This window comes from Pararge aegeria, chromosome 19 (genome assembly GCF_905163445.1).
Source record: "Pararge aegeria chromosome 19, ilParAegt1.1, whole genome shotgun sequence".
NCBI lineage: Eukaryota > Metazoa > Arthropoda > Insecta > Lepidoptera > Nymphalidae > Pararge > Pararge aegeria.
In genome coordinates, this window is record NC_053198.1 from 15,726,852 (window position 1) to 15,751,598 (window position 24,747).

Below are 24,747 nucleotides of genomic sequence, written 5' to 3' on the forward strand. Positions count from 1 at the left end.
CAATGCTCATTACAATTTTTTTTTTCATATTAATTATTATTCATTTTTTGTAAACAAGACACGGGAATGTCATAATTTATTTATTTATTTATTTCATTAGATATACCAACGATACACTGTATTATCATTTATCATTTTACATTATAGTTTAATGTCCGAGTACAGTTATCACTTACAGGTATACACAACATTAAGTAAGTCCGGTTAAAAGTAATTAAATTAAGTCAAAAACAAAAATAGTAAGATTAAACAAATGAAAATAATGATTAAAATAAAAATAAAAATAAAAAAAATGTAAAACAATTAAGAAAAAGAATTTAAAAAATATTACTCTAAGTACAATTTCGCCTTAAAGCTAAATAAAGTGTCGTGAAAAATGTCAATGTCAGGGTTTTTTAAGTTGTTAAAAAGATTAGTCATTCGGTTAATAGGTGAGAATTGTCCTAGGTTAGTGTGTGAAAATTTAGGAGCGAAGGTTTTTGACTCTGGATATCTCGGAATACGACGGGGAACATTGATACTTATCTGATAAAGCAGGTCAGGGGCATCCAAAGTATTACGAACAATTTTATAGAGAGTCAAGAGGTCAGTCACTTGCCTACGTTTTTCCAGGGAATGGATTTTAAAGTGAGTTAGGCGAGCGTCGTAATCAGCTCTGTAGGGACAGGATTTGTCTTTAAAGGCCAGGCCAGGTACCTCGTAAAGGAACGTTGAACGCGCTATTCTTTCAACATATGTTTTGTAGTGCGGGTTCCATGCCGGGGCCGCATATTCGAGAATGCTACGTACTAGCGCACTGTAAATTCCGGAGATACACTCAGTTCTTTTAAAGTCGGCGGTATTGCGCTTGATAAAACCTAGCAGTTTCCAAGCTTTACAGACAATGTAATCTATATGATTTTTAAAAGTGAGCTTACTGTCCATTATATTACCAAGATCTTTAATAACTGAGACTTCTTCAAGCTCTTGGTTATGGATGTAGTACTTCGTATCAATTATGTGTTTTTTACGGGTAAATTTGATGTGTGCACATTTTGAGGCATTTAATAACATTTTATTTTTAGTACACCATTCGTAAATGGAATTAAGGTCTTCTTGGAGTAAACGACTATCTTCAATATTCTTAATCACACATAATGATTGCACATTGAAAGTTACAATTAATATTAGCTAGAATAATTACATGGAAATTTAACGACAGTGAATTGAACGCTCATATTAACTAAGAAATTATGTCGTGTGCTACTTTAGATAATTAAACAAAATTATTCCGATACGATCATTTTTTCGACCAATTTTGATGCCACATTCACCCGTCCATACACGGACGTCCAGAAAAGATTATGTTTAATGTTATTATTTACTATGTTAAACAAAAAAATTGTTATTTGACTTGATATTAGTGTACTCAAATTAACCTGTAAGTGCAATATAAATAACAAAAAATCTAATTCAGTTTCGAGAAAACTGCTTTTTTTGAAATGTCGAGAGTAGAGCACAACCTCAACGCTTCGCTTATAAGGCGTGCAATATGTTTATAATTACAAGTTTGTGAACTTAAAACATGAGAATAATTTCGACTTACAATAATTATAGAATTAGGATTTAATGTCCCTTACACTATCATTAGTGATTGATAATTAATAATTAAGATATCATGTAATTGTTAGCCATCACCTCACCATCGTTAGCCCATCGATACATCAGTTAAATCCTCACCATCGTTAGCCTATAGATGTCTAGGCATATGACCCTCTCTCTTAATGGAGAGGGGTTATAAAAAGAATACCCTCCACGGTGCTCCAATGCCGACTAGCGGGCGTATATGATCATTAGCACGATATATTAGAGGTAGTTAATAGCCGGGACTATCCGATTAAACTCTTTAATGAACACTCTTAACGGCAACGCTAAACGCTTTTTTCGAAGAACGAATGGACAGCGCTAATTCCCTTACATTGACTTTGTACAAATTATTTATTGACGGACACTTCGGGACAAAAATTCATAGTGTTTTTACATCAAGGAATTCCAACTCGATGTAAGGGAATTTGCGCAGACTACACTGATTTGTCAGTTTTCTTAACACATATAAATACATTTAAGTAAACCTAATGCGATAGTCTAGCTTGTAAAAAATCAATATTTAACTATATCTACTAACTATTGTTATTTTCTATTCTATTCCCGTTACAAATCACACTCTTAGTCTTTCTTTGGGCAGTTTGACATTTATTGCGATCATTGTGAATTTAGTCGGTAATCACATTAATCACAATTATTCTAAATGCCTTATCCAAACCGATGTAAAATGAAATCCGACTTTTGGAACTAAGCTGTTCGTGAGATATTATTTTTATTTCTTTTATTGTTTATTATTTAGAGACCACTTTACACCATTCAGTATTCAATAAGATCTAAGCACTCTCTATTTAATTGCTGGTGTCTTGGAAGATGTACTTAAATTAGACCCAAGTCTTGCATGAGGCAACTGTGTTTTGTGTAACCAAAATACAAATTAGTAACAGAGAAACAAAAAAAAAAGTAAAAAAGAATATAAACAGTTTTAAAGATGGATAGATAGATAGATCTTTATTTGCATAATACACACGTTTACATAGATGTCATTTAAATATCAATTACGAAGTCACAGTGTATTGCCATTAGCTGGCATGCAAATATTACAAACCATTGATTGCAATTTTAATACGATAGTGATATTAAAAATTAATGAAAAAAAAATCAGAAACATTATTTGAAAATTTGTGTTCAATGCCAAAATAAAATACAAATGTCACAGTTGTTTTTTGTCTTATTGAAAAAAATCATCCACGGAGTAGACATTTTTACCTTGCAACCATTACTTCAACTTTTGCGTAAAATGTTTTATTGAAAGTGTTTTGACATCGGATAGTCCCGTCTACACATCGCCCTAGTCTGTGCTCGATGTATAAATAATAAAGTGTAAGTATATATTGTGCGTAGACAAAGGCCGGCCGCTGCAGGCAAACGCGATGAGTCCAACGGAGCCATGTTTATTCTTCCGTCATTAACTTGGAGTGTTGACTGCCGCAGTGCCCTAGCGCTCATTCCCGGAGGTCAGCCCCCTAGCGCCGAACTTGTGCTAAGTCGATACTTGTGCGTTTTGCAATTGTGCGTTGTGAACCTGCTAAGAACAAACGTGCATGGAGTGCGAAACTTTGAAGATAGTAAACAAAATTCATTTATTTCAAGTAGGCCTAGTTTATAAGCACTTTCGAAGCGTCAAGTTTACGCCCACTCCAGGGTCTCCTCCCATAATGAGAAGGAATTATTCCACCACGCCGGCCCAGTGTGGGTTGGTGGACTCCACACACCTTTGAGAACATTATGGAGAACTCTCAGGCATGCAGGTTTCCTCACGATGTTTTCCTTCCCCGGGAATCAAGCGATCTTTTATTTTATTTTTTTATTGGTTAAAACGCACATAGATGGTTAGAGGGGCGTGCTGGGATTCGAACTCGGCCCCTGAAAGTGAAGCCTAAATTTTAGCCACTTTCACAAGTCTGTACAGCCCGTACAGACTTGTTGATTGTGACAGTTATTAACACTAATAAATAAAGAAATATTAAAAAAAATAGATACTTAGTAGTTAAGACCGATGGCTTAACGAGCCACGAGACATCACTAATTCCCTAATTCCACGCGTAGGTATATCTACTTAATGAGAATCTTTAACAGAAACCCCCATTACCTCACAATTCTTAGCCAAATCTGGGAATCGAACCCAGGATTTCGTGATCCGTAGCTGGGTATGCAAACGAGACAGTTGCTATTACATATATAAAATAAAATAAATAAAAAAAATAATCATTTATATGCCATAATATTTGTACAAAAGGAATATTACAATTTTTCAACCTATAAAATGATGTAGGAAAAGAGCAATCTTTCTTGCCGGCTCTTCTCAGTGGAATCTGCCTTCAGCTGATAGAGTCACTACAAATAGACTAACATGACGTTGAATTCATAAAAAGACATTCAACTAAATAATAGTGTGTAAAACTAATAGTGTGCAAAACACACTTTGAAACGAATTAAAATAAAAAGAATTGTTAGAACACAAAATAAGTCACAATAAATAGTAGTAGTCAGAGAAATACAAATTAAAACAATTATATAATAGAAAATAAAAAGAAATAAAGAAAGATTTTTTTTATTAACCCTAGAAGTCGCATCTTTCTGCTATGTGTGTGTGTGAACGCGTGTGATTTGTCCGTCGCACACACACAGACCTTTAACACACAATAGGAACCTTACTGGAACGCTGAGTAAACACGCGCGCCCTGACGCGAGATCAATACACGTCATTTATTTAGTAACTTATCAAAATACCCACAGCGAAATCCCACCACCGTCATTTCCACACAACAAAACTGTAAAGCTTATAAACTCAACCTTATTTCTATAGCTATAAGATCTTAATGGTTCGGGAGTATGTTTGCATTATGGTAAAGTTAAGTTGGCATTTTTAATAAGACGTGAGTTAATGTGGCGACAAATGGACCTGGATTTCGGAATCCGGCGATTTGTGTGTAATGTTATCACAGGTGAGCGTACGTTTCGTCATTGTGGAAATCGCTTTTGATTCTCACCTTGACATTGATTTTATCTTAAAAAAATTTGGTTGGATTTATTATTTATTCAATTACAATTCCATTACAATGTCATATATATAATATAACTAGCTGTTGCCCGCGACTTTGTCTGCGTTTGATGTTTTCGCTGAAGAGTTCTGTCCTCTATCTCCACCCACAGTTTGCAAATGGCAAAATTTAACACGTATTATAACCTCTATAGTACTAAAATAATTATTTAAATCGCTTATAATTTGTCGGAGTTATGGTGTAAAATCGGCAAACACTCATCCCCTCTCCCAAAGGAACTGGGCTAAATGTCGGGATAAAAAGTATCCTATATTACTTCTAACACTTCCAAGAATATGTGTACAAAGTTTCATGAGGATCGGTTAAGTAGTTTTTGCGTGAAAGCGTAACAAACAAACTTACATTGACATTTATAATTATAATATATATAATATAATAAAAAATAGCTAGCTTATATTATGACACGTTACCATAGCAGTGCCATCTATTGATTACTTACTCAATCCAGTTGAAAAGTATCGACATCTGTTAGAATCTTTTGGAGTTGACAGATAATTGTGACTGTCAATTAATTATGGACAATTTATTTGCAATAAAATAAAATTGCGACTATAATTAAAGATCTAAGTAATCCCATCTCTTAAGTTGGACCAGACTGCTCACGGTGTGCCAATTTAATTTAAAATCGGTTAAGTAGTTTAGGAGTCCATCGCGGACAAACATCGTGACAGGAGATTTATATATATTAAGATTATTATAATTTCAAAAATAGAATGTTTATCTAATGGAATCATTTAAAATAGAACCCTGTCAGGGCGCTGTAAATCGATCGAGAGGCGGACTTATTATTATAATTATTAAATAGTTTCAGTTAGAAAGTCGTTTACTTTATAATAAACTTACTCCTATTAATATCCTTGACAATCTCTGTGTTAATGTTACTTTGACATACGGTTGCTGTTAATTTATAATTAACTGATATAGATGTTTGGTTAAAGTTCGATTCCCACAACTGGAAAATGTTTGTGTGATGAACATGAACATTTTTTAGTGTCTGGATATTCATTGTATATTATGAGTTATTTTAAATAATAGTTTTAAAACGCAAAAATTTAGAAAAATTCGAGGCTGGGATTCGAACTCAGCCCCCCGAAAGTGAAGTCGACCTACCCACCTACCCACTGGGCTATCAACCTTCAGTTACCATCGCAGCTAGTTAATACTATAAAAGAAAAAGAGTGTGTATACTTCTGTACACACGTTAGAAGTTACACTTCTTTGGCGTATGGAAAAAATAAGAATTTTTGCATTACTAATATTGCAGCATTTAGTATGCACTAGTTAATCACTACTGCATTTAGCATTACTAAAATGCAGTAGTGATTAACGATAAATATTAAAATTAATCAAAAGATTTTTTTTAAATAAAAAAGGTTTTATTAACGTAATAATATTTATTTATTCGCACTGATTGTACGGTTACGAAACACGTGTTCTGAATATAAAAATACTATAATATACAACTTGAACATAGTTATCGATTTTTATGCCACCTAGAGCTAACTTTACGATGTAGAATCCAGGTGTAGGTGTGCGCGTGTCAAAAAATGTATAAGGATGGAATGATCAGGTATTCAGATATTAACTTCAATACCCACAATGTTCAGGATGGCACTTAGATCTTTCATTAATTAACAGTATTATTGAAGCTAAAGACCTAGTTTCTTAGCAGTAATAATTTATTCTCATGACTATTATTCTTCCTTCCTATTAAAGTATTCATTTTATAAAAGACATCATTAAAGCCCACCAACCTGCTTTAGAACAGTGTTGTGGGTCTGTACTCTATAAACCTGACTTCTCAAGGAGTGAAATAAAACAACTGAACTGACTCTCATACTGTATATTAACATACAGTATGAGAGTCAGTTCACAACAACAATGTTGAACAACCTCTGCTACATAAACTGTCGGTATAAAATTATGCAGTATGTATAAGTATATCTCATCCTTTGAGTTATTTAGGTATCATATATGTAGGGCTCCATATATGATACCTAAATAACCCAAAGGATGAGATATACTTATCTGATGCAACATCAGGTACAACCATAGTACCAACAACTTTTAACAACTCCACAGTACATACGACTTGTTTCGCCACAACAATATTTCGTTAAGTATATAGTTTCCATTATAAATCATCTCAACCCAATTTGTAACGTTCTATCCACAATACTTTTCTTAATCTCCTTTTCTCAATTAATTCATTTAAATCCATGCTCACTTTTCTTTCCCGCCAATCGATCCTGTCAAACTCGCGTCTCCCGCCATAGATCCTATATTTTTCTTTGACAGTCTACTAAAGGCCATTATTCTATTTTCAATACATTATGAATGAGTATACAAAACTATGATTTGTTGATATATTTAATATAATCATCGGGTTTATCATAGATAAAGTGCTCTAATTCCCTATTTCCTAACACGCGCATCGTAAAAACTTCAAAAATAGGTAAACGACTAGGGACACCGAATGTAACTGTAGTAAGCAAATGTACGTACCAACTAAGGCGTAGGTCACACCGAGGAAGGTTGGCCCGCGACCGCCCACTCTGTAACTTTGTATCCCCGCCCGAGCACCGAACCGTAGAGCTCCAATCAAATATTTGCTCTGCAGTTCACAAAATTAATATTTGCTTAATAAACGATGATTAAATCGCCTTAACAACGTTTATGAACGAGCTCCGTGCTAGCTAATATTTGTATGTTATTTGCTGTTAGCTCCTGTTATTAGATATGGGTTGCTTCTTAGATAATTGCTTTCGTTTGTTTATTTATTTCAATCAATAGATATACTGCCTCGTTGCTCTAGTGGTTAGCGTATTTAAGTTCAGATTTAGTGGTGCTGAGTTCGAATGCTAATTTTTTCCTGCTAGAAATTAGTACCTACTTGTCTGGAGTAAGGAAATTGGCGATGTCCATCCCCGGTTCTCGGATGCCATATTAAGCCGTAGTTGGTAAACCAGGATAATAATCATAAAGACCAATCAAGTCAGAGTGAAATGAAATGAAATGTATTTGTTTGTATGAATATGTGATAAAATGTTCTTAACAAAATAAAAAGGCGCAACATATCTGGTCAGGCAACTCAAACTTACAAAATTTGGTAAATTATATATAAACAATCTAGTTCTGAGGCTTAAATTGCAGAAATTCATCAATTGAATAAAATTCATTGCCAAATAGCCAATTTTTCTATGTATTCTTAAACTTTTGATACGGTTATACGCCTATTGATTTTGGGATTGCATTAAATATCTTTGCACACGTGGCATTACAGTTTTTCAAATACATGGCTGTCCTGGGGCGCTTATTGAATATTAATCTGTCTTTGTTTCGAGTGCACCTTAGAAATAAATCAGTAACCTTACTAAAGTGGTGGGTTTATGCTCTATACTATGACGAGAGGTCAGACGAAGAGGGCATTGCCCAGCAGTGGTACGCTGAAAGATTGAGGATGATAACGATGAATAGTTTCTACTGAATAAAATATTAGCTGTGTCCCTGTGTGTGTGTCAGTTTTATTTTGACCTCGATTTATATTTTAAAAGTTTAATTTTACGGACACATAAGATTATCTTATTATTTCTAAACTGTCTATGGCCTATTATATCCCCTGACAGAGAATATAAAAATACATCCCGTGCTAAAGCATGGGAAAATGGAATAGGATAAGTTTACCCCATTTTATTAATACACGTTATTTGGTTATTAATTCCACTTGTGCGCCAGTGCTCTGAGAGTTGATTAGGCTGTGGGAGAAGATAAATTTTTATCATTCCCCGGGGAGATAATTGTCTTCTGCCCATGCTAGCCGTGCTGAGTAGTAACTTGCAGTTTTCGCTGTTTTCTGAACCGATTTGGGCTTCGTTTTTCCCAAGTTCCTCAAAAATAGGGCGGGGCTATCAAATTCAAAATCGATATTTCAAATCTGACTAGTAGTTGCAAAGATTAGCACCCTCAAAGTAAATAAAACATGCAACCTCAGGTTTCCTATGTTATAATAGAGCTGTAGAACACCGTGAAGCTACGGTGCTACGGGGGTGCTACGGTACAGCGTCTTATACCAATTCCTTTATTCTCATGCAAAATATGAACTTATCATAAGTTTTTTTTCAATGCATAAACTATTTTGTTTCATTTTGAGGTTTTGTGGACCATCCTAGTACAGTGGTGAACGCTGAGGTTTTATAAGAGACGTCCCGCGTTCGATCAGTGGGAGAATTAATAATTTCATAATTTTCTCTGGTCTGGTCTTACCTGAAGGGATGAGGCGCGTAACTGATAAGGGTTAGGGGTCAAACTTAATAACTTTACCCTATTATACATAACAAGGAAATAAAAATAAAAACTGATGTACGAAGCTCAGCTTCTTTGCGGATACAGTTGAAAATAGATAGTGCTATACGGCCTTGCCGGGCCACAATTTCTGACGACCTAATGTTGTTTCACAGAATGAAGATCAAACAGAAACCGTGTACACGAGAAATATTGAAACAGCAAAAACCACTCCACTTTAGTAGTGTTTCAAGCACTTCACTCCAATTAGCAGTTGACAATAATCGTTTGGCCTCCAATGTTCTAAGTTATTACCATAAAATGAGGAAAATGGGAAAAGTTTATGAGCTAGCAACTTTACGCGGGTGTGTGTGCGGGCGTTTTTACTGTTTTTGTATACAATACAATGCATGCAATAATGTTTTGCATGTTCTTTACTCTGTGTCTCACAAAAAGCTCTTTTAGGATGACACCCTCCACAATTTCTAGAAGCCCTAGGTCTCAACCTCTGTGTGAGTTTCTGCCCTCTTCCATCCTGGAAACGCTATAGCTGCACCCTGGTTAACAGTAACACACAGACACAAAAAAATACAAAAACGGTAACTAATTGCACGAGACAAAAAGCCCAGTCCTACGCAAACATTGCAACAGTGCATTAGCAATATAAAAAAAAACAAATTCGGCAGACATTGCGGCTTCTACCTGCGTCTGGCTACACAATGGACATGTCAGGTGCATCATCCCCTTAGCCTCCTAATCCTATCACAAAGAGGATTCTTACCATTCACAAAAATATAATCTCCAACGAATCGATAGCATTATCAAAGAAAGCGCGCGAAAACAACCGAAATGCCCGCAGTTCTGCGTGCAATAATTTAGCGGTTATTACACAATAAAATAAAAATTTTATTCAACTCAAATCTTTGTTCCATTTGCAAATTTGTTTTGACAGGTTGGCAGCACTGAATGGACGGTGCGCTCTGTGCCGGGACTATGATACCATAAACATTTTTTTAATTCAAAATTAAGGCAGATGATTTTAATGCGGCGAGCTTTTAACAGGAAGTGTATTGTGATCTCACGGAGATTAGGGATTAGAAAAAAGTGAAGTGGAATTATTGGAAAATTATAGGCCTACTTTGAGTTCTGGCGTAAAGGCTTTGATGTTTGTACCTTCTACTTCAAAACGTAGTTAGTTACTCTCTAATCTATGTTTAAATGGGATAACCAGTAATGTGCGTTTACTTGTGTCGTATGTAGGTATGGTTACGAATGTTTATGAAGAATGACCTCTACATTAACAAGACAGTGTAATATCAACCAAATTACAAATGGCAGTGCGGGATCAATTCTGTCGCACTCGAGTCCACCGGCCAGTGAACGAACAGCGATTTGACAAGCCGTCATTGTTTAAAATTAACCCGCCATTATTCCATTGCTCCCATTACACCCGCATGCGCCGCATCCGGCAGGCGACAGACTATACAGATTACACAGACTCGTGACCATAGACAAAGGGAGGATTGCTCGCAGTAGGTCTTTGTCTTATTTTTTTTGCGCGACTGATAACAAAGAGTGTCTAGTGTAAACTAATAAGTTTATGGGATGAAAGTTTAGCTATTCTGACTCTATCAAATTTCTAAGCGTAGATTTTTTTATTTGTTTTTTTCTGGTCCGAACTGTATCAACAGTAGGTATGCCCGGGTAAGATGTTTTAACCTCGATATATAATGGCCAGATCATGAATGATGTCAAGGACAAGATGACCTCAGCAGGTCTTTGTCTAACCTTGAGTGATTTATTATAACTTATATTAACTTAGAACTCATTGGGGGTGTTTAGTTTATTTTTTACTCTTTTTCATACCTTAAAGCGTAATAATGAGAAAGAATTAATAACAAAATAGAATATTAGACGCGTAGTTTATTTTAATTTTCATATCGTGGTAGTTACTTCATTATATGTAAGATGGGAATAAATAAATTAATTAATTAATAAATTATTCCCCGAACGGCAGAAAAGGGGGAATATAATTATACTAAAACTTTTTAGTTTTTTTACTTCTTTCCTTTAAGTGCCTAACTAAATATGAAGGGTAAAAGATTTGAAGGTAATCGTCTAAAAACCCGGATAAGGCGTATGTAGTTATAAACTACTTTAGTATTAGGTATGTAGTAGTTTTAAGTAGCTCTTTGTGATTTGTGTATATACGTTCATTAACTTAGTATGCATCTATAATGTAGGAGGATTCTATTATATCAATTTATTACAATTATTTGTTTACAAAATACTTACGTTCAGCACGCTCATAGTTCTATAATAATGATGATGACTATTTTTTTATTAAATTTAATAAAATATTGCATTGTTGCAATGCTGTGTTCCGGTTTGAAGGGTGTGATAACCGGCACATTGGGCTTAACACCTACGCCTCAAAATGATGGACACAAGGCTACATGTTGCAGGCCGTGCTCGTTGCATGATCTGTGAAGTGTTGCTCTGTTTAAAGGCGATGGTTTTCTACTCATCATCAGGTGCGCCTTCGGCCTGGTTCACCTATTATTACTATTAAAAAAAGGCATTAAACAAAATAGCCTTTGTAGATACCTACTTTTTAATAGGTATAATAAGGAGTTGAAACAAACAAATGCTTAAAAGCTATTAATCGACCCACGAGTGTAGACAGTGTGGTACGGGGGTGCATCGAATCCCACTTAAATGAAGCCACGTCGCTTCTCGAAAGGCAATTAGCTAAAATGAGATTAAAATGAAAGGGAATAGGTCGTCCGCGAATGCCAACAGTGGCGCGCGGAAACATCGAAATTTACTTAAGTTTAATAACGAAACGCGAGCCGCCTGTTTGCTGAGCGAATACTGCGGAGTATTGTCCCGGGGACCGACCGCAGAAAAAAATATCTTTTTTTCTATTATTATTACTATTTCGATAATCAAATGTGGAATTCATCATCTTCATCATATCAACCGATTACCGACCGACTACAGGACACGGGTCGCCTCCCACAATGAGAAGAGGTTAAGGCCGTAGTCCACCACGCTGGTCCAGTGCGGATTGGTGGACTTCACACACCTTTGAGAACATTATGGAGAAGTCTCAGGTATATAGGTTTCCTCGCGATGTTTTCCTTCCCCATTGAAGCAAGTGATATTTTAATTCCTTAAAACGCACGTTGCCTAGAAATTTAGAGGTGCGTGCCGGGATTCGAACTCGCCTCCCCGAAAGTGAAGTCGAGGTCCTACCCACTGGGCTATCATAACTTCTTATCATCGGCAAAGTCAAATTCAAAATTCAAATTCAAAAACGTTTTATCAATAAGACCTTATAACGGGCACTTATGAAGCGTTCACACATAAATCCACTTCACTAATGTTAGGTGAAGGTGATAACTACATTCCTTAACTTAAAACTAAAACTAGAAGGGTTCCAAATGCGCCTTAGTCTTAACGAGCCAACAATAAAGAAATTTTATTACTTATAGCTGCTGTCCGCGACTTTGTCCGTTCTTATCTGGATGTTTAAAAATATTTTGGGATGCCAAACCGTAAAAATTAAAAATGTCCAAAGAATAAAAATAAATGTTAGGGGTGGAAAACCAACATCACTTCGGGGTATGTAAATAACATTGTGTCACGAGAATTTTATTCATAACATTTATTATTATATCGAGAAATTTTGGGGCAGGCCTTGTGAGAATTAAGCAAAAGCTGTACCTGTTTTGTCAACGGTACCGAGCTCAGTTTATATTGCGACCTCTATTTAACTCGGCGCGCTTTGAATATGCAGGAGCAATGCGTTTAGCTAGAAGCATTTTGCGTTGTACTGCGCCCGTGATCGCGATGCTTTCAAAGCTCCAAGATTAACATGAGGGGCTTTTAATACAGCGCCGCGTGCTTCTGAGAACGTGTTCAAAAATATATGAAACATTTGGTCAAGTCAGCCCTTTAGGACATCTTTGTGTCAACTGATGACTGTCTAACTGATTGAATGAACGAAAGAACATACTTTCATTGTACACAACAAAAAAAAAAGAAAATATATACAAGCTAACATGATACATACAATTTGGCGGTCTTATCACTTCAAAGGGATCTCTGCCAGGCAACCAATGGCGTAAGAAAGAGGTGGATGGTGCATATAAAGATATTTATATACCAAACATAATATATATATATATATATATATATTGGTAGGTCAAGAATTACCTTAGGAATCATGTTGTTAAAGCGTATACGTACTCAACCCCACAAATTGGTTCTGACCTTTCGCAGACGATATGCAGATATCACTAATTTATGTCCCTTTCTGGTAAGTCGATTGTTAATATCAGCTTTTTGTTTATAAATATATAATATTTTGTCTCACAAAGACTATATTATTATAAATATATTGCGAAGATACTGTAAGTATTGGTTCAATAATTCTTATTCAATTAACTAATAGTTTTAAAAAAAATATTATTAAAATTATAGTTAATTGGTAGCCAATGTTCATGACATTTTATCGGTGGGTATTTTTTTTATATAAATACGTGTGCATTTTCAATACACTTGTGAGAGACTCTGACGGCGCAAAGGTAAACGTGTCTTAGTCGTAATAAAATGTCTTGCTATTTCACTAACTATCTGCGATCAAACTCTGTATCGGAGTATCTTTAGTTACGTGGTAGAATCTGGAATGTAAAAATCTGTAGAAGACCCAGAATTACCGACATACATCAATGATTCAATGTTGAATATTACCCATGAATATAGTTCTAGGTCGTCAAACCTAATAGCCGGACAGTCAAGCCAGTTTGGCCGGAAATTTGCTTTAAAGGCCCGACATTCCAGTTTCAGTAATAATAGGTACGAGATAAAATTATTTTGAATAATCAAGCTTTTTTGGTTATTATGTGTCACAGACGACTCGCAGGCGCTCGTCCTTGCCCGGCTCTCTCGTTTGCGCAATGTTAAAAGCCGGTCAAGCCGGATATCGTTTATTATGGACTGTCACGCAATCAAAAAGCCCAAGTTTATTTGGTTTTATCTGGATGCCTGGCAGCACTACTGATGTAGCTAGACGCTATGCAAGTCTCTCAAGCAGGGTCAGACCACAGTACAGATAATACTTCACAGACTATATATATGTCATTCATACCTAAACGAGGTCAGTTACCTAGGTCAGAGAGAGCAGGTTAATTAATTAATGTGCATCCGACATGGTGCACAAACAATGACCATTGCAGATCGTGCGAACCAATTAATACGACGACAATGCACCACATTATCATCGCCCTCGCGCCTTCGCGGCGCCATTGTGCCCGCCAAGTCAAACGTCAGCGTGACGTTTGTTTTGGCGGGAATTCAAACGCGTCGCCGTAAATGGTGTTGACACCCTCAAAATGGAGATTATTCATGGATGTTTGCGGGCTTTGTTGGGGTTACGCCCGAGTTTATGAAATTTATATTGACACGGCCGAGATTATTGAGTCTTTGTTATGAAGGATTTGAATTTCGCCCGCGCGCTGTGTGGGAAAATGGGTCGCGTGCTGGTGACAGATATTTATAATGGAACTTATGCCATATCGTTATTTGCACGTATTTTTAAAATTAATAAAGTAGAGGCATATTTTAACGCAGATATTTATATGACTAGTAATAACATTTTTACTTTCATAAATTCATGACGAAAACGAATTTTTACATCTCCCCTTTTATCATCATGATATCTACCTACAATGACGGATTTGCAGAATCTTTGTTACGATATGATTGCAGTGTCATTCGCATTTCTTAGTTTACTAAAACACTTAAAAAAACACCTCAATTGTAGGTATGATAGACATAATCTAAAAATATCTCGAGTTAAAAGTCCTCCGAATAAAAATACTGCATTTAAATCAATTATTTATTTGAGCGCTACTCTGAAACAGACCCAAGAACAAATAAGATGTCTTTTCCTGTGATGTATTGAAGTAAGCTTGGGCTAATATTTTGTTTTTGTTTCATTTTAAAGTGTGCCATAAAATATCTAGGTACAGAAACTTCAAAGTTCAAACCCAATAAATAAAATTCATATCAAAGCAATATAGGTATCTCTCATACATGGTTCAAAGAGCAATGTTCACTAATTTGAAGACGGCCACTCGAGAATTCAGACAAGGGAAATATTCTTCAATATCAAAGCGACCCTCGAACCGGTGTCGCTGCCGGAGCGTAAAACAAGATGCCAACTCTAACGAGCTAACCTGAACGCATCTTACACTGAGCTGTATTGCTAGCGGTGAAAAATACAGGAACATAGGGACTTCCCTGTGATGATAGATCGCCCCTTTTTTGCTGGGATGAAAAAAATCTTACACGCACTACCGAAAATCGAACGATTGTTTGATTAAAATATATCTATATATATATAAGAGAAAGTGTGTGAGTTTGTTCCGTATAGGCTCCGAAACGGCTGGACCGATTTCAATGAAACTTTCAGGGAATCTCCGGATTGACCTGGCGAATCCTGTAAAGTTTGGTGACGTTCGGAGCACTCCTATTTTTGAACTGTCAAACTGTCAAATACAGCTTTTATTTACTATGATTATATTCTATTGTTGGGTGTACATGGGTATAGATCTTCACCCGCTTGAGAAAAGAATAGAAGACAATGAATACGGAGAGAAATAAATGATTAAATATATTATGAGACTTAAATTTAAAATTTAATGATGTTAGTTTATTGTTTAAATTAAATAAAGCAAAAGCTACGGCTGGGTACGCTAGTACCTAATAAAAATATAAAAAGTTATTTCCCACGTCCACTTTTCACGTCCACTCACGTTACTAGAAGTAAGAATTGTACTAACACTACATGGGTCCGTCACTCAAATAACTGATTGTTATAATTTATTTAAAAAGCTACCTTATTAAGAGTGTCTTCAGTGTGAAATTTTTTTTAATTTTTTTTTATTAGTAATGCCAATTCGATAAATGTTACACTGATTTAATCGTACTCAAAAAGCTCCTTTTGATAAAAGATGGAAGAACATCTAGCGGGAGCTTTAACTAGATTTTTAGATTATTATTTCAAACCTTTGTTTTTAACACTTACTACTTCAATTTATAATGACCTGCGTTACTTTAAATTTATTAATCAATTACTTTATCTTGTCGCATTGTTTTTCACAAATCTTGAAGTTAGAAACGTGTAATGTTCCTTAATTTGGAACTTCTCACTATCATCATTCTATAAGACAGTCGGACCGAATAACGGACAGACGGCCAAACATAAATCCAAATTAAAAAGGAGGTATCGCTTGACTGAATCAACAATCAACCCTTATCAAATAATTACAATTTGAAAGCACCTACGCTTAATTACGGCCAATCTTTGGTTAGTTATTAATGAATTTACTAGACCGCGGCAAAACCCCGTATTGCGTACAATTACAGTATTGCCAGCGGTAAAAATAACAGGAAGATGTGATACACGTTCCCCAAGGCAGTTCTTCCGCTCCCTGCGTGTTTTATAGTAGACAGATCGTACGCATTGTGGGTATTTTATTATGGGCGGTTTGTGTTCGTAATTGGATCGGGGTGAGGCGATAGCCGGAGGCGTTATGAAAGCGATTATAACGTGATTTATGTTGTCTGTCGGTTGCAGTCGCCCCAGTTTGGTAACGCCCCACCATGTTTACCAGTTGTATGACAATGTGATGATAAATCTGTTTAACGTTTGTTGGAAGGTTAATAGCTTAAAAATTACCTATTACGTCCTATTATGTGGTCCGAGTAGCTAAAGAAAAGTTTTATATGATATTATAACCTTCATTCTTCACGCTTCATATGCGCTTCCACTAGGCAAAAAGTACCTAAGCGAAAATTGTTAGGTATAAAGTAATATCATAAAGTAATAAACCTAGCGTAGTTTAAACCTAGCGCGCCCCTGGGCTGCTCTGCTAACGCACCCCTTAGGTGCACTCCTAGCGAACCCCTTGGCTGCTCGCATAGCGCACCCCTTGGCTGCTCGCTTAGCACAGCTCTAGGCTGCTCTGGACCCGCGTGGTGGACTACGGCCTAAACCCTTCTCATCGTGGGAGGAAACGCGTGCCCTGTAGTGGACCGGTAACAGGTTAATATGATGTTGATGAATGATGATGTACGAATTGCATGAAAAGGAGTTAAAATAGACGTCCAAATTAGTTTTCCATATAAAACTAAGTTAAAAATAACTTTTTGGGGCCCTTTCATCCCTTAAACGCTCTTAAATACCTAAATTGTATGATTAGGAACAAGGCGCTTATTAATTTTAATGGCGGCCACCCAAATACCTGTCATATTGACAACACAAATCAATTTTGGCGCCAAAGAAAAAGAAAAGGTACGTCATTGATGTCTTAAATAAAATTACGACATCAATGACGCTGAGGTGCTGGACCTATTAGAACGTATTAAAGGGAACATAAGAGTGAAATTTCCGTAAATTCATTTGAGATATATTACGGATCTACAGGATGATTGTAAGTAGGTGTAGTTTGTTATACCCGAGCTCTGTAGTGGGCTGGTAATGGGTTGATATGATGAAGATGATGGTTTATTATAGTATTTATCCCCTGGTGGCCTACATAGATAAATTGGAAGATTTTATTACTTTCATTTTCAAACGTCCCTTTTGTTTTTTTACTGTATGGAAAAGTGACGTTTGACAGCAGTGATTGCAAGATTTACGCTTGTCGCAAACCTGTCGCGAAATACGTAATCACCTTACCGAATTCTCTCGCTCGGATGATCGCAACTCGGTCGAATCCCCGGCAATTTAATAATTTATAATTTCTAAATTGTCTCTAGTCTGGTAGGGCTTGTTGAGGCAAGTTATCACCCTACCTACAAAGAAGTGCCACCAAGCGATTTAGCATTCCGGTGCGATACCGCCTAGATACCGATTAGGGGTTTCGGTTAAATGTAACTAACATACCCCTAACAGGGTAGCCCTCTACCATCTTAGACTGCATCATCGTCTCACCATGTAAGATTGCAATCAGGGGTTTAATTGTAGTGAATTAAAAAAATGATAAAATACAAACCACCCTGTATAAAAGAGGCGAGGCCGCGTAGGTGTTCTGATCCTGCGAACGATGACTCGCGGAATGGCGGCCACAATTATAATAAATAAAGATGCGCCCGTGTTTGTTTAGCTCTTCATTTGATGCGGTGACTTTATAACAGTGACTCCACGTTTTATGTCACTCACAGAGCTACATAGTTACATACCTGCCTCGCTTGCTCGCATACCTTATTCATCTAAAGAATTGCATTGGTACAATATTTCCATTTCTACTTTCGTTTCAAAGGTTCTCAGGAAAACACAGCACATCTATTTTACAGTATTAACAAATATTAGTTACTTTTTAACTGTTTTGTTTTGAGAACTAATTTTAGTTTATTTACTTGAACCTACTTTTATTCTGATTGGTATTGACTCAAGGAGTTACCATGAGGTAACATACAATAATATTGGTAAAAGTTGAATTAATGAACAGAATTGCATTGTAGCAATTTTCCATTTATAAGTACTACAGTTTTATAAGGACTCTCTTCACAGTATTAACTAATTTTTGCTCAACTGGAGGACTAATTTTAATTTATTTACCTAAACCATCTTTCATTGTAATCGGTATTTACTTACAGTTTCAACGTGATATACCCACTTCGTTTGCTTGCATACCTTTATTCATTGAAGGAAAAATTCATAAAAAAATTGCATCGGTGTAATTTTCCTATTATTACTTCCGCTTCACAGGATCGCACAGAAAACCCAACTTTTGCATTGGTGCATGCATTACTTCCATTACTACTGTCGTTTCATAGGATCTCCCAAGAAAACATTAATCTATTTAAATTATACCATCAATCCGCACTGAGCCAGCTTGGTGGACTACACAAACCCACACACACACACACAAATTTAATCAGCATGCTATTCTCACTTAACCGTTAGAGAACTCAACATATCTTTGTAAAGTTTCCTTTGTTAAATTGCACTAGATGAAATTATCGCAATGATTCAGTAAATGTTTGGGTAGGCTCTGGCCTCTAAGATTCGGTATTTCCTAGTTTAGGGGACAGGATTCCAAAGATTTAAGGATTTATCGTACGGCCTTAACCCCTTCCTACTGTGGGAGCAGAACCGTGCTCTTTGGTGACTATATTCATTGTAAAGTCAACATCTCCTGAGGATGCTCCGCTGTTGGAGCGAAACGTGCGTAGAAGGCATTGCCGAAGATCTGTTTGGTGTTGAGTATAAGGATTGAAGAAATTATAAATTACACCATACAGATTCTCCTGCTTTTCGCGGACTAAAGCAAATTAAGCTAACTTTTCATAATATTTAAGTAATGCTAGTTGCAGTTTTGCAAGCAGTTTTTTATTGATCCCACTTCTGTGAATACATTTTGATTCATAAATTAACCCTTTACTGTTTTACCAGTCAGTTTAATGGTGGGAAACTCGTAAATTAGTTCAAATTGCATCCGTGTAGTTTCCCCGTCAGGTCGCCTGTACTACGCTATTCAGTAGTATGTCTGGTTCCTCGCTATTCATTCTGTAATGTTTTTGAGCGCGCCTGCCCGCCATCTTCTTTAGCGCTCGAGTGTTGGAACGGCTCAAGAGCGTTTCAATTTTACTTTTAACCTTCCTCTTTGGCTTTTATCATTCGCTGCGATATTCACCTGCTTATATTTAATACAGAGTATTTTTAGTTCAATTCAGATTTATTTACATTAAGAAATTAGTTGCGTAAACCTTGTTTTATTACATAAGCTTAATCTACAATTTCACGTGTAGAACGTCAAACGATATAAATCTCATGTAAATAGTTTTATGCTACTGATTTCTGCTGCAATCCAGCCTTCATCCTCTGCATCGCATCACGCACCTCTATCTTTTCAAGAAAGTTATGTTTTTTTATTTACGTAAAAGTTTAAAAAAAATATTTATAGCTAGAAATTCACGCAGGTTTGCAATATATGCTAACAGAGAATGAAGTCTAGGTACGTTAACTACAGAACATTAATGCCAGTTAAACATCCCTTCTAATCTCTATCCCTACTTCCCTACTTCCCTATCCCTATCCCTACTGATATCATAAATGTCAATGTAAGTTTGTTTGTTACGTTTTCACGCAACAACTACTTAATCGATCCTCATGAAACTTTGTACACATATTCTTGAAAGTGTTAGAAGTAATATAGGATACTTTTTATCCCGACATTAAGCTCCTTTGGGAGAGAGTATGAAAGTGTTTGACGATTTTACACCATAACTCCGACAAATTATAACCGATTTAAATAATTATTTTTGTACTACACAGGCTATAATATGTGTTTAATTTCACCCAAACTGTGGTTAGAGATAGAGGACAGAACTACACAGCGGACAGCAGCAAACCTCCTCATTAAAGGCTTAGCGATTCTGAATTCTTTAAATTTTTTTAGAACGACAACTAAATTTAATGCCACATAAAAGAACAAAATCAAACGCAGACGAAGTCGCGGGCAACAGCTGTTGCATATAAATGGTTATAAGTGACTTTAAAAGTAGGATTTCAATTTTTTCTTAATATCGTCTCGTACATCAGTGGGTAATTCATTAGTTAGGCGAGGAACTAGGACAACGTTCGTGCGATTTAACCAATTAAAGTATCACTTATTACAACGGTGAAGGAAAACGTCGTGAGGAAACCTGCATAACTGAGAGTTCCCCATAGTGTTCTGAAAGGCGTGTGCAGTCCACAAATTCGCACTGAGCCAGTGGCCCAGCGCGGATTGGGGGCTAAGACCTTTTTCATAGTGGCAGGAGATCCGTTGTCCACCAATCCGCACTGGGTCGGTGTGGTAGACTCCGTAGCAGTGGCGTGCATAGAGTACCCTCTACTGCACAGGATATGCAGATGATATAAAATGAAGAAAATCTCTAGTACGAGTAATAAAAACTTAAGGATAGGCATTGTAAGAGTTACCTTGTAGTATCCAAGCACAAGTCGACCATTCAGTATTTATAACTCGTACTGGAGATTTTGTTCATTTTATAACATCTGCATACCCTATGCATACCGTCTATGCACGGCCACTGCTCCGTAGTCTATTATTTCTCATAGGTTGTTATGATGATGATGAATAAAATACCTAATTGGGATGTTTGTTCTAGGTCAAAATATGGTTCCAGAACCATCGCTATAAGTGTAAGCGGCAGGCCAAGGAGAAGGCAATGGCGGAGCAGAACCAACACAACCAGGTAACCTAACTTTTTTTTTTAATTGGGTAATGCGTTTGCGCATCCTTCCCGGAAATAACAAAAGCTATCTCCGCTATGTCTACTGTCTAGCTGTCTAGACAAGCGGTCGACATTAGAACTGCAGATTCAGGCAAAAATTAGACGTGTCGTCTGGTTTTTTGTCTGTTGGGAGGCTTTGGTCGTGATTAGTTGCCAATCTACCGCAAAGACGTACCGCCCAGCGATTAAGCGTTCCGTTACGATGTCGCGTAGAAACCGATTCTAGGGGTATGAGTTTAATATAACTGATGCCGTATAGTTGACAGCAGTTATATTTTCTTAGGGCAGCCCGTAACCAAATTAGACTGTTTTTCACTTACCACCAGGTGAGAATGCAGTAACGGTGTAGTACTTTTTAGTGAAAAAAAAAGAGTTGCCGGGGATCGAATTCGGTCCCCTAGAAAGAAGGCCGACGCTGTAACCAAAAGGCTAGCACCTCTGCATTATAGAACCAACTGTTTTTTTTCGTTACTTTATTTCAATGCAATATATTAAAACATGAAATGTCTATAGAAAGATTTTTAATAAACCAAAAAAAAAACTCATTAACAAAAACTTGACCGCACAATTCCTATAAGAATCGTATCAACCCTTACGCGCTCCAAGGTAGCACAAAGCCCCTTTTGTGATGATATCTCTAAATCAGGTATTGAATAATGGATATTTAAAGACGTGAGCGATAAAAATCGTTGACGTCGCATGGGCCCCTGTGTGCGGAGGCGATAGACTTTGCCCACTTGATTGCAATCTCCCGCGGGGACGGTACGGGCCCCGCATACTGGCAACCCCGATTCAGTTTCGCTGAGCTCTGGCTCTTAGCGGCCATATTAATTTAAATTACTTGATAGTATAGTCATTGGTCTAGGCATATTGAATTAAGAACACGAGGCTCTGGGTTCCCGGTAAATTGAATGTTAAATAGAAATCAACTTTACATTGCATTGTTACAAATTACCTACTAACCGATTCGCGGGAACTTTAAGCAGAGGGACTGTAGTGTAAAAGGGCAACAAAGTTCTACAAAGTTCAGATTTAATATTTCACTGCCGTATATTTTGCCGTGTGGTAACGGCAGATCAGATATCAGAATATAGTTGCCACTTCCCGCGGGCTTCGTACGGGACGACTAAGAGAATATAACGGTTAGCAGCTCCTTCGGCCGTAACACTGCCATCTACTGCAATCACTATCCCGTCTGCCCAGCGTGCTCATAGGAAATAGGCATGCATAGACCGTAGACGGTAAGCGAGGTATTGGAAAATCCACTTGTTGCTATCGGCATTTAGTCCAGCATTGGACTGGTATAGGCTATGATGAATATGTTACTAGAATTTCTAGTTAAAACCGTCAGCTGATTATTTTAATGGAAAATTAGTTTTCTTCTATAATTCTACAGGATTAGCAATACTTAGTATACTAAAACAAAGAAAAAAAAAGTGTGTGTCACCTCCGACGCACGACTGGAGTTTACTCCTTAAGTACGATTGTCGAAACATACACAAAAAGAGTTTATTTAGCTGAATAAAGATTAATACCATATGAAAGGGCAAATTAAAAATCCTGTGCAATTTATTCACACACGACGGAAGTGTAACGTCTTAAAAGTAGCCTACGGGAGATTGAGGTGGATGTAGAGTATCAGAACTATTAGGATTAATGTAATGTTTATTATTTAGTTTCCATGGTAACAAGAATAGGAAAAAAAAATGTATAATGTTTTCTATCTCACTCTGTCCCATATATTTATGTGTTTGTTTCTTTACCTAGATAATATTCGGTTTTCTTGGTAGGAATAATTTATATTAAATAGGAAAAATAAGTTAATTAAACGAAAGAGACGTTGCATGTTTGCGCATGCAACGTCGCAAAGCGAGAACGTAACGAGGTCATTCATCAGTAGATGTTACTCCTCACATTTTTCTCATACCGGGCGCCTTATATATGAAAATCGATTCTTAAGGAGTAAACTCCAAAAATTACTTGAGCAGTTTATAACAATTTCCTGGCTCATAACAATTTTCGTTACCAAATTTCCGGATCCGTGAATCTAGCCCAGGACCTTGTTATCCGTAGTTGAACATCCTAACCACTAGACAACCGAGGCAAGGAGGCATTATATAGTTTTGCGAAAATACGTTTTAATTATCCCATAATAAAATAATGTTTAACCCCGGCGTCGCGAGTCGCCGGGAGTCACGTGCGGGGTTGCCAACCTGCGTCGATTGCCTCAATTTGCGGGAGCTGGCGCGGGGAGCGTACGGCCGTGATTGTTAGCGGCCGTGCACAGCGGGCGTGCGCACTTGGCTTTTAATGAGACAAACACTGTAATTTCATTTAAACTTATCTAAATAATAGCGGGTATACAGTTTTAGACAGGCGAATATGAAAGACAATATTTCGAGTGGCATTAAATTATATATTATAATAATTCATTTCATCAACAAAAAATCATGTTTTCCTAAGTTTGTCTGGCAGAGCTCGCTACTAAGCGATCAGGCCGCCTTTTGTATGTTACGTTTTTTGGTGTATAAATAAAAATCAATACTTACGTCTTAAATACTAATTCATAAAATAACTCTTGTTTGTCTGCTAGTTTTATAAATTACACAATAATTTAATAGCAAATTTCAAATGATTAAAAATCCAGAAATTGATTAAAGAGAGGGTTCATAATCCAGTAATAATCATCGACAAAATATAATTTTAATTCAATTTAAATACAATTATTCATCATCCAGTTTCTTCAACAGTCGGCGTCATCGCCGCGGAGGGTGGCTGTACCGGTGCTTGTCAAGGATGGCAAACCGTGCGGATCCGGGGAGTCTTCGTCACCAGCCCACAGCCACTGTGCCACCCCAACCTCTGGGTACTCCGGCCCCCAACCCTCGCAGGCAGCTTGCAGCAACCCCCTGGTCTCATCGTACCGCCAGCCCACAGCCTACCAACAACAATGCTCAGGGTACCTTCCACTTCAGGGCAGGGCCTGGTAGAAATTCCCACAGCTTTACCACGAGACAATGTTCAAAGAAGAGATGTATTTCGATTAACCTAACTATAATTTTAAATTTGAGTTTGTCTTATTTGGCTTTTAAATTAGAGTTGCCATGTTTTGAAAACTCCCTGTTTTATGTCATTAAAAAGTTTTGTTGCTCCAGATTAATACAACGCAATTGTTTCTATTGACTTAATCGTATCTTGTTTAAACTCTATTATTTATTAACATTTGTGCATTAAAAAACACCCTATAGCGAATGCTACGGACATGGCATCTGCCACTCATCATTCGTTCTAGGTACTTATTTTGATCAACTGTTTTAAAGCTTTATTCAAATTTATGTGGTGATTTGAGCATTTTAAATGTTACATGGAGATACTTTAAATGGAATGAATTAGAAAGACCGCAGTAAGTCAGGAAAACAGTAACCGTATACTTAATTCTAATTTA

At 36.7% G+C, this 24,747-nt stretch overlaps 1 protein-coding gene across 2 annotated transcripts in view; it reads left to right on the top strand.

The window, feature by feature from the left end:
• Nucleotides 1–24,505, top strand: part of LOC120631988 (thyroid transcription factor 1-like) — a 74,229-nt gene extending 49,724 nt beyond the window's left edge. The window contains exons 5-6 of one of the 2 annotated variants that reach the window (XM_039901716.1): nucleotides 21,177–21,263; nucleotides 24,041–24,505. In XM_039901716.1, coding sequence (XP_039757650.1) covers nucleotides 21,177–21,263; nucleotides 24,041–24,292 — 339 coding nt within the window. In that variant the 3' untranslated portion in view covers nucleotides 24,293–24,505. The remainder of the gene's footprint in view (nucleotides 1–21,176; nucleotides 21,264–24,040) is intronic. The other variant, XM_039901717.1, reaches the window with a different exon arrangement.
• Nucleotides 24,506–24,747: the final 242 nt, after the last annotated feature.